General features: G+C 47.6%; 2 protein-coding genes across 4 annotated transcripts in view; both read right to left on the bottom strand.

Annotated features, from left to right (window-relative positions):
- Window positions 1–9,003, bottom strand: part of KIAA1191 — a 282,731-nt gene extending 273,728 nt beyond the window's left edge. The window contains exon 1 of the mRNA XM_081184970.1: window positions 8,991–9,003. The gene's annotated coding sequence lies outside the window, so the exon portion shown is untranslated. The remainder of the gene's footprint in view (window positions 1–8,990) is intronic.
- Window positions 1–13,386, bottom strand: part of SNCB (synuclein beta) — a 39,719-nt gene that overhangs the window by 12,894 nt on the left and 13,439 nt on the right. Inside the window, exons 1-2 of one of the 3 annotated variants that reach the window (XM_081184993.1) lie at window positions 13,131–13,364; window positions 11,935–12,069 (exon numbers count right to left, since the gene is read on the bottom strand). In XM_081184993.1, coding sequence (XP_081041119.1) covers window positions 11,935–12,055 — 121 coding nt within the window. In that variant the 5' untranslated portion in view covers window positions 12,056–12,069; window positions 13,131–13,364. Of the gene's footprint in view, window positions 1–11,934; window positions 12,070–12,556; window positions 12,759–13,130; window positions 13,365–13,386 lie in introns of those variants that run through there. The other 2 variants (XM_081184994.1, XM_081184992.1) reach the window with 2 other exon arrangements.

Raw genomic sequence — 13,386 nt, 5'->3', positions numbered from 1 at the left:
TCCTTTGCATTTAACATGCAGGTTTTTAAAAATGTGGAAGTGGTATCAGATTGTGGGGCAGGGAGAAAATGTGATCAGAGTAGAGTGAAGGGCAAATATAGCTCTTTTCTGCTCCTGCTGCAGTTCTGAGGACCTCCGCTCCCATCTCCCTAAAGATGGCATTTGATGGTGGGGGGATCTCCCATTAGCAAAAGTGAGAAGCAAATACACACTTAACATCAAGTATAATTTGGGCTCCAGGCATGCCCATAAAAGACCTAAAAATCCCTCATCAACCATGCATTTACTGGATGGCTAATAATCTGCAGAATGAGGTATTGATAGCAAAATTCAGCATCCTAAGAATCTCTGTTTTCTCTCCCGACTTTCTTTTAAATAAGTAAGCATGTTTCTAGACCTTATGGTTGTAAAGATAGGCTTGAACTTGTATGGGTAATTCTCAGAAGTCAGAGTTGTTACTGTATAAAAAGCCCAGCGTTCAGGGTGTGAGGCTTCAGTGCCCTACATAGCTCCTTACAACTCCCCATGGTGGGCAGAGCAGCTGAATAAATTGTGCATAATTAAGGGAGGGGGGGAAACTGCTAATCTGCGTGAGTTATACAGGTTGCAGAATTCTACTCTTCTTACTGCAAAATCTGGGGGTCCCTTTGCATAGGATTTTCTCTCAAAGCACGCCAAGCCTTGGGTGAGAGACTGTGTCACCATTCACACTGTAAAATGGAGATATTAATGACCTACCTCACCACCACCAGAACACTGAGACAAGAGACAAGGGCAGTGAAGAATAACAGTGTTTCACAAAAGCCTTCAGGCAGGCGGCTTATGAACATACAAAGCAGCCTATATCGATGCAGAACACTGGATCTTCTAACCTAACACCATCTACTCAACTGATAACAGGCTTTTGATGCACGTCAAAAGACTGAACCTTGGGTCTTCACTTTCAAAGCATGACCACTGCCACTGAGCACCTCTGCATCCACATAGCTGTGAGATGAGACCCTTGGGAGGCAATTCCAATGCAGCATGCAGGCAAGACCTAACAGTGCAGCCTCCCTCTTAGGACATGATCTCCCAGTTCAACAGAAACACTTGCCAGTTTCCAAAGTCTGTAGGGGAAAGACAGTGAAGCACTTTGCAGACTAAGGGTTGTATCCAACTAAGCTCTCCACAGAGGAAACCCACTGGAATTAATAGACCTAAGTTAGTCATGTCCATTATCAGAATATGATGAACACGGGATAGAACCCTAAAAATTAGAAATCCATTCCTCACACTTAGGGACAGTGGCGGACCTACATTTTTGCGGCCCTGAAGCCTGAACTCTTATGGGGGCCCCTTTGCAACTAGCAACAATGTCTGGGTAACCAGTGTTACCTTCCCTAATGGGGTTGTTCCATGATAGATCACCACACCTTTACAACATCTGTGCTACTGACTCTCAAACTATGGGATTGTTGAACAATACACAGCCAAAAATAAATAAATAAAATTGAGTTGTGCGACTCAAATTGGGATTACTAGACCCAAAAATTTTAAGCAATGTGTACTAAATTCACTTCTGGGGGCCCTCTGGTAATAGCTTAAGATTCATTAGTTTCACAGTGGATTCTGCCCCTACTTAGGGCCTGGGACTGAAGTGGTGGCTTGCTGCTACTCCTTTGTGCTCTTGCTCTGATTTCTGTAGCACATCTAGCAGGGGGTGGAAAGGGAGTAACTTGGGAATTCCCTGCAGATGCCACTCCTGCCTTTTTCTACTGTGCCCTCCTGGCACAACTGGAGAAGCCAACTGGCCTCCAAGCACTTCCTCCCTCCCTTCTTCCACTTCCCAGACCACATGGTCAGTGTTGCTGCCCAGCATCTTCTGGGATCACTCTTTTTATTATTTACAAGCACTGGTTCATAAGGGTAACCGAGTCATTACAAAAAACCAGCTTCAAGGGACTTGGACTTGCTTCCTTAGGACATTCCAATTAAGAAAGTAGCACCATGCCATATCGATAAAGTGCACAATCCAATGATTAAGTGCGCCGAAACCAGAGATGTCTGCATTAAGATCCCAGAGGGATCGCCTGCAGGCCCAGCGGTCTTCAATATGCTTTTTTAATCAGCAATCTGGAGAAAGGTCTTAAAATCCCTGCCAATAAAGCATGCCCAAGAAACAAAATGGCTAGAGTGGTAATTAATGGGAAGGACCGGGCGCTTCCAGCTCTCTGAATTGCTTGCTATGCTGGGCCCGTTCCAAGAAACATGTTGCTGCAGCCAGATGCAAGGTCATCCCTCTAGGAACAATGAATGCAGGGCATACCTAGGGAATGGGAGACTGCCTGGAAAGCAGAAGCTCTCCCTATTAAACACCCTGCAGTACATGGCATCTGCCCCTTATTTCCCTCTGACATTCCCTGCTTGTGAGAATTACCCTCCCACCAGTCAAGAATGCTTTACATGGGTTGGTTAGGATTATGAGAAGCTGCCTTATGCTGAATCAGACCCAATGGCCCATCCTGGTCAGGACTGTCTTAACACTGCCTGGTAGCTGATCTCCAGAGTTTCGAGCAGGAGACATCCCCAGCCTTGCTTGGAGATGTCAGAGAGTGACCATGCAAGTCGGATGCTCTGCCCCTGAGCTGCAGCCCTATCCCAAATAGTTGCACTAGTTAAACCTTAAGCCTGCTAACCAACATTTTCTTCAGACAACCTTCAATATCAAAAGCTTGCAAAATGGTGTTTTACCTCTCTGTTCCATTACCCTGATTGCATGCAGCAATAATGAAGATAATTAATTACTGGCTTGTGGACTGGTTGGGTTTTCTACTGTGGAACAAGGCTAGATTCTCCTGTCAACCAGATTCTTTAGCCAAATAGAATTCTGTGCATTTGAAACAGTGATAATAGAAGGAAATGAGTGGAACCTGCAACAAAATGTTGCAGCATGGACTGTTCTTGTTCACTCTTCAGTTAGTTAAGTCTTTCCCCATGCTGCTCCATTCTGTTCCCCCAATTAGTCAGCATTCTGTGGCCACTGCGTGTGCTTAGGTGCTAGAAAAGGGTATGGGTTTTTTTTTACTTCTCCAAATCTTAAGGTTCTCCCAACATACTGATACAACCCTTTTGCATGTGGGAGGTGACAATTTGGCTACATAAGCCACAGAAATCACAGCCCGGTCTTATTCAACATCTTTATCAACGACTTGGATGATGGACTCAAGGGCATCCTGATCAAATTTGCAGATGACACCAAACTGGGAGGGGTGGCTAACACCCCAGAGGACAGGATCACACTTCAAAACGACCTTGACAGGTTAGAGAACTGGGCCAAAACAAACAAGATGAATTTTAACAGGGAGAAATGTAAAGTATTGCACTTGGGCAAAAAAAATGAGAGCCACAAATACAAGATGGGTGACACCTGGCTTGAGAGCAGTACATGTGAAAAGGATCTAGGAGTCTTGGTTGACCACAAACTTGACATGAGCCAACAGTGTGACGCGGCAGCTAAAAAAGCCAATGCAATTCTGGGCTGCATCAATAGGAGTATAGCATCTAGATCAAGGGAAGTAATAGTGCCACTGTATTCTGCTCTGGTCAGACCTCACCTGGAGTACTGTGTCCAGTTCTGGGCACCACAGTTCAAGAAGGACACTGACAAACTGGAACGTGTCCAGAGGAGGGCAACCAAAATGGTCAAAGGCCTGGAAACGATGCCTTATGAGGAACGGCTAAGGGAGCTGGGCATGTTTAGCCTGGAGAAGAGGAGGTTAAGGGGTGATATGATAGCCATGTTCAAATATATAAAAGGATGTCACATAGAGGAGGGAGAAAGGTTGTTTTCTGCTGCTCCAGAGAAGCGGACACGGAGCAATGGATCCAAACTACAAGAAAGAAGATTCCACCTAAGCATTAGGAAGAACTTCCTGACAGTAAGAGCTGTTCGACAGTGGAATTTGCTGCCAAGGAGTGTGGTGGAGTCTCCTTCTTTGGAGGTCTTTAAGCAGAGGCTTGACAACCATATGTCAGGAGTGCTCTGATGGTGTTTCCTGCTTGGCAGGGGGTTGGACTCGATGGCCCTTGTGGTCTCTTCCAACTCTATGATTCTATGATTCTATGATATCAAAAACAGAATAATGGACAGCCTGATCCTATGCAGAAAATTGGACAGGATCTCATCTAGTCCAACTCATCTAGTCCAACCCCCTCCCAAGAAACGCTCTGCTACGGCATCCCCAATAGGTACCCAGCTTCTGCTTAAAAACCTCTAACAAAGGAGAGTCCGCTGCCTTCTTCCTAATCCTTTTTCTTGTCATTTGAACCCATTGCTCATCAAATATTTGAAGGTGGCTATCACATTACCTCTTCTCCAGGCTAAAAATTAAACATTTATCACCTCTTCACCAGGCTAAACATACCAAACACCCTGGAAATAAACTCATTGGTACTTACTGGAAATAAGTACTAGTGCATTACACTGTACAGGACTTACTTTCAGGTAGGTGAACACGAGATTGACACATTACTTACTCCTGTGAGGATCCAGGCTAAGGGTGGAATTCAACGTAGCGCTATGGAGATTGCTCTGTCTGTGCAAAGCGTTTCAGCTTTCCTGATGGAATGACCTCTTCTCTCTTCCCCCTGCATGCAGACCCGGGGGTTCTCCTCAGCCCCCAGATCTGATTGGGGACATGTGGGGCATGGGAAGGAGAAAAGGGGAAAGCCTCATTGTGCTAGTAGGACTCATGCCAGCTCTTGTGAGCACAACTATTAAGTTGACTCCAGCCCTAAGTCCTGATAGCCACAATCTTTACATAAGGCTATTCTTTTTTGGCAACGTTCTTCCATATGCACACTAGCACACTTCACATATGGAAGTGTGAAGGTTATATCTGGCCATTTTACCTGGTGTGCTAATTCTGTACATGCAGGGAGGTTTGTTTTGTTTTTTGTTTTTAAATATGGGGGAGCATTCAGAAATATGGCCCCACAGGCCCACTCACAATAAAAAATGGTCCCACTTCATTCTAAGTTCATTCATATAATCATTCAGGAATTATTAAAATATTGACATCCTGGCCTTCTAGAGTAAATATATCTTTCAGTGCGGTTTACAACATCTCTCAGCACAATTTCATAAAGCAATATGAAATAAATTATTGAAAAAGACACAGGATCAACATATATGTGCTTCATAAAAGCCTGCCAAAATTAAAATATCTTCAGTAACTGGTGAAAAACAGTAGGGGAGGTGGCCAACATCTCTTCATAGCTCAGTCAGTAGAACATGAGACTCTTAATCTCAGGGTTGTGGATTTGAGCCCCACATTGGGCAAAAGATTCCTGAATTGCAAGGAGCTGGACCAGATGACCCTCATGGTCCCTTCCAATTCTATGATTCTATGATATGGGTGCAACCACTAAGAAGGTTATTCCTTATTCCGCTCAGTTGTGCCTCCACCTTAGGCAGGAGACACAGAGAATGACCTCCCCTTTCTGATTATGGGGGACAGACAGGAATGAGATGGGAGGTGATGCCTAAGGTATCCTAGACTTTCGGGCTTTAAAAGGTAATCATTAGCACAAAATAGTTGGTAATGGGCAAAATACCCTTAGATTAGTGTAATAAATGTTGCAAAGTTGGACCCTGACCTTCCCTATTTCATTCCTTCCCACACAACCATCTTTTCCACGGAGATCTGTGCACATCATTACATGTGTGCAGCAATGACAGTAGCTCCTATTCTTCCTCTCTATACCTGTAGCCTTCTTCTGCCACCTTGGGGCCTCACACCAAAAGGCCCTGCCTCTTTTCTTCAGGGCAGCTGTGGCTACAACAGCACATCTTAGCAGAAAAGGGAGAGAGAGTTCCATCTGCCTCAAATATTTTCTCTCTCTTGGATTGCCAGTAGTACATGTGAAAAGGATCTAGGTGTCTCAGTAGACTACAAACTTAACATGAGTCAACAGTGTGATGCAGCAGCAAAAAAAGCTGGTGCTCTTCTAGGCTACATCAGCAGAAGTATAGTACCCTGGTCAAAGGAAATAATAGTCCTGCTCTACTCTGTCTTGGTCAGACCACACTTGGAGTACTGTGTCCAGTTCTGGGAATCACAATTTAAGAAGGATACTGACAAGCTGGAACGTGTGCAGAAGAGGGTGACCAAGATGATCAAGGATCTGGAAACCATGTCTTATGAGGAACGGTTGAGGGAATTGAATACCATATTTTTCGCTCTATAGGACGCACTTTTTCCCCTTCAAAAATGAAGGGGAAATGTGTGTGCGTCCTATGGAGCGGAGACGCCATAGCCCCGCGACCCTCTCCCGGCTGGAGAGGTGACGCGCGGCTATGGCAGGAACCTCTACAGCCCCGTGTCACCTCTCCAGCTGGGAGAGTGAGCGCGCGGGGCTAAAGCAGCCCCCCGCGACCCTCTCCCAGCTGGAGAGGTGACACGCGGCTATGGCAGGAGCCTCTATAGCCGCGCGTCACCTCTCCAGCCGGGAGAGCACGCGCGGGGCTAAAGAAGCCATAGCCCCGCGACCCTCTCCCGGCTGGAGAGGTGACGCGCAGCTATGGCAGGAGCCTCTCCGCTGTCCCTTTCCGCTGCTCCCTGACCTGCTCTTTGGGGCTGGTGGTGGGCTTCCCCCCGCCAGCCCCAAAGAGCAGGTCGAAAGGAACCTGAAGCCTAGGGAGCGAGAGGGGTCAGTGCACACTGACCCCTCTCGCTCTCCAGGCTTCCAAGGTAGCCGCCTGAACGCACCTTAAACGGCACCTTGTTTTAGAGCGGGAAAACAAGAGGGGGAAAGTTCTCCCCTCTCTGTGCAGCGCCTCCTGCCGCTTCACTGAAGGGGCACTGGGCAGAGAGGGGGAAAATTTTTTCCCTTGTTCTCCCCCCTCTAAAACAAAGTGCGTTCTATTGTCCGGTGCGTCCTATGGTGCGAAAAATACGGTATGTTTAGCCAGGTAAAGAGGAAACTGAGAGGAGAGATGATAGCCATCTTCAGATATATCAAGGGCTGTCACATGGAAAATGGAGTAAGCTTGTTTTCTCCGGCTCCATAAGCTAGAACCCAAACCAATGACTACAAGTTACAAGAAAGGAGATTCTGACTAAACATCAGGAAGAACCTTCTGATGGTATGAGCTGTTGAACACTGGAACCGACTCCTACAAGAAGTGGTGGACTCTCCTTCCTTGGAGGTTTTTAAGCAGAGGTTGGATGGCCATCTGTCATGTATGATCTAGTTGAGATTTCTTCATTGAAGTGGGTTGGACCAGATGACCCTCAGGGTCCCTTCCAACTCTACAATTCTATGATTCTATTAATTTCAGGTTTTTCTCCATGTCACCATGCAACCATTAGGCTGCCCCACCATTTGATAACATGGGGTGAGGAAACTGTAGGATATATACTTAGGGTCAGTGGGGGTTGAAGTCAAACAACATATGGGGGGCCACAAGTTCCTCATCCCTGAACTGGATTATTACGGCTGGCTACTGTGAACCCAAGATCCACAAGTTTATAACAGCAGCAGGAGAGGCAGACTGCTTGGGTACTCTCTATGTAGTTCTTCAATAGAGATAAGATTCCATATTTGTGCACTATTTTTTGTAATTTAGATACCCTCCTGCCGATTTTCTCTTCCCTTATTTTTATGGTGTTGCTGTATTTTATTATATATTTTAATTACTATCATTATATATAACTCTTTCACTTTTGATATTGTATAGAATTTTTACACTGTATAGATATTATCTATGAATATTTGTGTTCTATGTTATAAACTACACGGCAGTCTTCTGAAAAGGGTTTTACTCAGAGTAGACCCATTAAAATTAATGAACATGACTGAATTTAGCTCCATTCATTTCAATAGCTCCACTCTGAGTAACTGTTGCATACCACCCGCAGATTCAGTGCTCTCCTAGCACCACCAAAGCATTTGGTACTTTCAAACAACCAGTTTGTTGAGAACTCATCCAGGTTTGTTTGCAGGGAAGTTAAGTGACAGTGGCTATTTAATGAGCATTCATTCTTGCTTGCTTGTGAGGTGTGATGACACTGCATCAAAGCAAGGCTTACCCCCACACTTCCAGTGCATTTTCCTGTCACTTTCCTTCTCACCAAAAAAGGCTGTGGAGTTGTTGCTGGGGTTCTTTCACGTGGGTTTGTTTGTACAACACCTCCCAATCAGCTATAATGTCATATCCCGTATTTGCGGTATGAGATTGAATCCCACTCAAGACCTTCTGCATGCAAAGCAGACGCTCTAGCGCTGAGCCACGGCCCCTCCCTAATGAAGGAGGTTTGGGCATCCATTGTTCACTTAACATGTCAGCCCCAACCTTTAACCTCCAATAAACATCTCCCCATCCTTACAACTCCTATCCTCTTCCCCAGGCCTTTTCTATATGTTCTTTCTTCTATTGTTAAAAGGGGAAGAAATTTTATATCCATGCATGCAACTATGGGTGGGATTCAATCAAGTTACCATGTGCATGCAATGAAGCCTGCTCAAGCAATGGGACTTCCCGTCCCCCGTCACTGTGAACCACTTTAATCTGGTCTGGAGGATTAGGGGAACTTGTGGCATGCCATTCCACAGCCCCTAATATTTTTATTTAAAGACATAAGCAGAGATACACAGAAAATGAAGCAAAGAAAGACTGGGTGATACAGGCAGCAAAGTCTGAAGCAGGAAGATCTTTTGGAATACAACTCCCATTAACCACAAGGTAACAAATGCTATCTAAGGCTGATGGGAGTTGTAGTCTGAGGCAGGGACGTCTTACCCAGAGACTAGAGGCGCAGGGCGCCAAGTTATGGAGGGCGCCAGGGAAGAGGCGGAGGTTGGACACGGCACCTCCCAGCATCAGCTTGCCAACCTCGCCCGCCTCCGCCATGCCACACCGAAGCAGTGCCACGCCCGCAGCCTCCATCTGCCATGGCCACCGTGGCACGAAGCATCCAGATGAGCCAGGAGGGACTGCGTCCAGCCTCCGCCTCTTCCCCGCCGGAGGAGCCACCCTCCAGCCGCTGTCCACTTCCTCCAGCCCCGTCGTCCTCCCTAAAAAAAGGTTGACAACTCAGGGAAACGGGGGCAGGGGGTGCCGGAGGGAGCTATGCACCCCGGCACCGGATATGCTTAAGACGGCCCTGGTCTGAGGACATCTGGTGGGCCTATACAGTACTGTAATATCTGCCCACAACAATATTCAAGGAAGGGTGGGTTCCTAAGTTTTCTGCTGTGAAGAGCCTGTCCAGACTGACATATAAACAACATGATGTGATGTGGACAATGCCATCACAATGTATATAATTTCCCCCATAAAAGTTTGGACCTCCCTAGTGGACAGAAGTCTTACCCTCATCTCACTTTCTCACTCTTGCTCTGTCCCTTATCAGAATCTCTCCTTTTTTCTCCCAAAAGCAAATTTGTGCCATTGCACCTGTGCACTTAAATCTCTTGCCTGTTTTTCAGCAATAGCTTAATATTTCCTTCTTCCCATTTCCTCTCGTTCGACTACCCTTCCTGATCTACTCTTCCTGATCTCACCCAGGATTTCTGTTGCTACCTTTATTTTTTGGGGGGTGGGAGGTGGAATGCATCAAATGAATTACAGTGGATGCCTGCAATTGTACACATTCACATTCACATTTTATTTTAACTGAACCTACAATTCTAGGAGGAAGAAACTCATATGTACAAGAGGACTGCCCACAATGAAGACCAGCACAGTGAGGGACAAAGTGAAATAAAAGTGACAGCTGACAAAAGTGTCAGTGAGAAGATGGTAGATGAAGTCCTGGAAGGAGAAGCACTCTGGATATGCATCTCATTGTCCTGGCTAGAGGGAGTGGTATGACAGAAGAAGATCTGACTTGCCCATGCTGATTGGGGCCGTTTTGCTGATGAATCTGTAAGAGGCAAGGTAGGTCCTGAATGCAGAGCAGGCATTTATGAATATTCATCCATCTGGCTCTCATGCAGAGCCAGACACAAAAGCAGCAGACAGAGAGCCATCCCCATGCCTTTTCCCTACCATGTTGCCCAATAAACTGCAGTGGTACACCCCACTTGTGCCCTGGCAGAAGGTTCCCCGGAAACACCAGCCTCATGGTTGGGCTGGCATCTCAACACATCTCATCCAGAACCTAAGCAAGCCTTAAATTATTGGGGGCAGGGAGAGGAAAGAAGGACCATAAATGCATTTCACTATTCTGAGGTCCTTCTGCTTTAGCCACATTATGGCCCCTCTATTACATCCGAAGGAGAGAAGCTAAGAAGATTGTCCTCCTCTGTTCCCTGAAATACAGATTGCTGCATTGGGGTGTCTATATCTATGGGCAGCAGCTTTCGTGTTAAAAGAAATTGCCTAGGGCAACACTGAGCCAAAGGCTTGGGCCTCATCGTTCTATATGCAGGAGCAGGCAGAAATAAATTAACATTTATTTATTTTATTGGACCAACCCGTTAAAAAAGATAAGGAAGACTTCCTAGCTCACAATCTTCATTAGGCCATGCTACATCATAATGTCCATCTAAGGTACACTTGTTTTGCATCCTGGGAAACTAGAAAGCTTGCACGCCCATTTAAAACTACTACAGTGGTACTTAATTCGTTCCGTAGGTCCGTACTTAACCTGAAACTGTTATTAACCTGAAGCACCACTTTAGCTAATGGGGCCTCCTGTTGCCGCCACACCGCCAGAGTACAATTTCTGTTCTCATCCTGAAGCAAAGTTCTTAACCTGAAGCACTATTTCTGGGTTAGCAGAGTGTGTAACCTGAAGCATATGTAACCTGAAGCGTATGTAACCCGAGGTACCACTGTATTTCATTTATTTTGCATCCAGCTTGCGCCTTGTGCCTGCTTTTTCACATGAGACCAAGAAGGCCAGGAACTTGAGAAGGAACAAAACAGAATTAAGGAATAACCATGCAGTGTTGGGTCTCGTAGAGTTCCAATCAGCAGCCAGTCCATCAGGCTACAGGAGAGGGAGAGATGGGACTACAGGGCTTCTGCATTGGCTCTAAGAGACCAGCTTCAACAGGTCACTCCCTTAACTGTCATCTTATCAGCAGATGTTCCATCAGGCTATAAGAGAGAAAGCAATGTTTCCTCCATTGGCTTCTCTTCTCCAAATATTTCCATCCCAGCTAGTCACTACAAAAACTCTGAAACTTAGATCTAGTACCTGAGGTGGTTCCCCCTCCCTTCTCCCTACGCATTCCTTTTCCTTTTGTGTCATGTCTTCTAAAATTGTGAGCTTGCAGGCAGGTACTGTTTTGTCACTATTTATAAACCACTCTGGGACGCTTTTTGGCTGAAAAGCTGGATAAAACTAATTATTATTATCAGCATCATCCTATGGGTATTCCTAGTTGTGTCATAGACCCCATATGCCACTATGGGCATGCCATTCATTCTGTATGCCTTGGTTAGAAGAGGATTATGGTTCAGGTCTACCTGCTAGCAGTGCTTTAAATACAGTAAACGTGAGATTCTTGGATCACCCAAGAACTGTGCAGATATCTGAAAAACAAACAGAACCCCACAGGTATGCCTAAGAAGGTGATACCTTTTGCACGTTGAGGGACTTATGACATCAGAACCCCAGGGGATGGTGGTGCTCAGGAAGGAGGATGCAGAGCATTGCTTTGCAGATACTGCCCCACAGCATCAGACTCCAGTTTTTTAGGTTGCCGTCACCCTGTAAATTGTGTCCCTTCACCATTGAGGGGAAGAGGGAGAAATCAAACTGGGGAAGGGATGCCAATTTGCCAGCTTTGAAGGCCTGGCCAGAATGATACAGAAACCCAAGCAACGGGAACCATCTCTCCTCCTTCCCTCCCTCCCTCTAGCAGATTTGTTTCCTCCTGCGAAAGGCGGGCACAGCTAGCAGGGCAGCTCTGCAGCTTTGCCTGCAGCAGCCTTACCGACATAGAGCACGCCTTCCTTGGTCTTCTCCGCTGCCACCGCTACCCCTTCCTTAGTCTTCTCTGCTGCAGCAACGACCCCTTCCTTTGCCTTGGACAAGCCCTTCATAAACGCATCCATCCCGGCACTGAGCTCTGTGTGGGGGAGACAAGAGACCAGGCAAGATGGCTTCAGCAGAGGGCTCTGCTGCTTCCAAGGAAGGGGAATGGTTACATGGACTGCTGGGGAGAAGGACCTGGAGGGATATGGGCTTTGGAGAGAGATGGAGGAAATCGGGTATGGTTCCGAGGAGGGACCTCCCTAGGCTGGAGCCACAGCGTTCCCAACAGCAAAGCATGAGGGCTGCCCCCTAACTCAACAGCCTCAGGCTGTATCTTACTGCAGCCACAACATCTTAGCTTGCTGTTGAAACAGGCAGGAGATTTCCACTGCCCAGCGGGCTCTCCCAAGGTGGAAGGCTGGGGGAGCAGGTGCAGAGCCCAGCTCGGTGCCATGGCAAAAGCAACCTTCTGCCCCAGATTCAACAAGTCTGATGACAGCTGTTAGTGCTGCAAAGGCCGCCGTCACCCTCCATCCTCCTCCTCGGCTGCTGCCATGACCATCCCCATCCTCCCGGCCTACCTCGCCTGCTCTAATGGCTGCAGCTGCTCCCTTCCTGGGCATTTTAACGCGGGGGTGGAAAGCGCCGCTCCTCTTCAGCCCCGTTCCTCAAAAGCATCCGCTCCCGCATCCCCCGAGAGACAGGAAGAGGGAAGAGAGGCTGGGATTTAGCCAGGATTAAAGCCGTCAAAACACGGATGACTCCGTGTCCTTGAAACCGGGGAGGGGAAGGGAAGGGTGAGGACAGGAGACGCTGCTGCGCTCTCCTTTTCTGCCAATTATTTGGGGTGGGGATTTTATGGGGTGTGGTGTTCCTATCCAGGAATATAAGCCATCTCTTTTCTCCATCAGTATTCCAATTCCCGTGGGGGGGGGCACGCTTGCGGAGATGGTGTGGGGGTATATATCCCACCCCCCCTCCCGAAAAGAGAGATAGTGGCACCGTCGCCCTGCGCACTGATGGAGGGGGGAATTCACCTCCAGGCCAAACCTTATGCCACCGCCCGCCGCCCCCAATCCGATCTCCAGAGGATGCCTCCGATCTCCAAAGGGGCGAGCGAGTCGAGCGAGAGGAGCGCGCCCAGGCGCTGCTCACCTGCGATCGGCGATAGCGCTGGACTCGGGTGCGTCTCCGCTAAGGGGGTTCAGATCATTCCGGGCCAGAGCGAGCGAGCCGGCTGGGCAGGGTCAGTGGAGCAGGCGGCGAGGTGCAGCGGGGCAGTCAGGGCAGCTCTGCCATGGAGCAGCTCGGCGGGGAGGAAGAGGAGGAGGTGGAGAAGAGGAGAGCCGAGGAGACGCCGGCGCCTTCGCCCTGCTGCTGCCGCTGCCGCCGCTGAATATTGCAATGAGCC

Source organism: Podarcis bocagei (assembly GCF_964188305.1).
Source record: "Podarcis bocagei genome assembly, chromosome: 2".
Lineage (NCBI taxonomy): Eukaryota > Metazoa > Chordata > Lepidosauria > Squamata > Lacertidae > Podarcis > Podarcis bocagei.
Note: the sequence above shows the minus strand (reverse complement) of the source record. Positions and strands in the feature narration are given on the sequence as shown.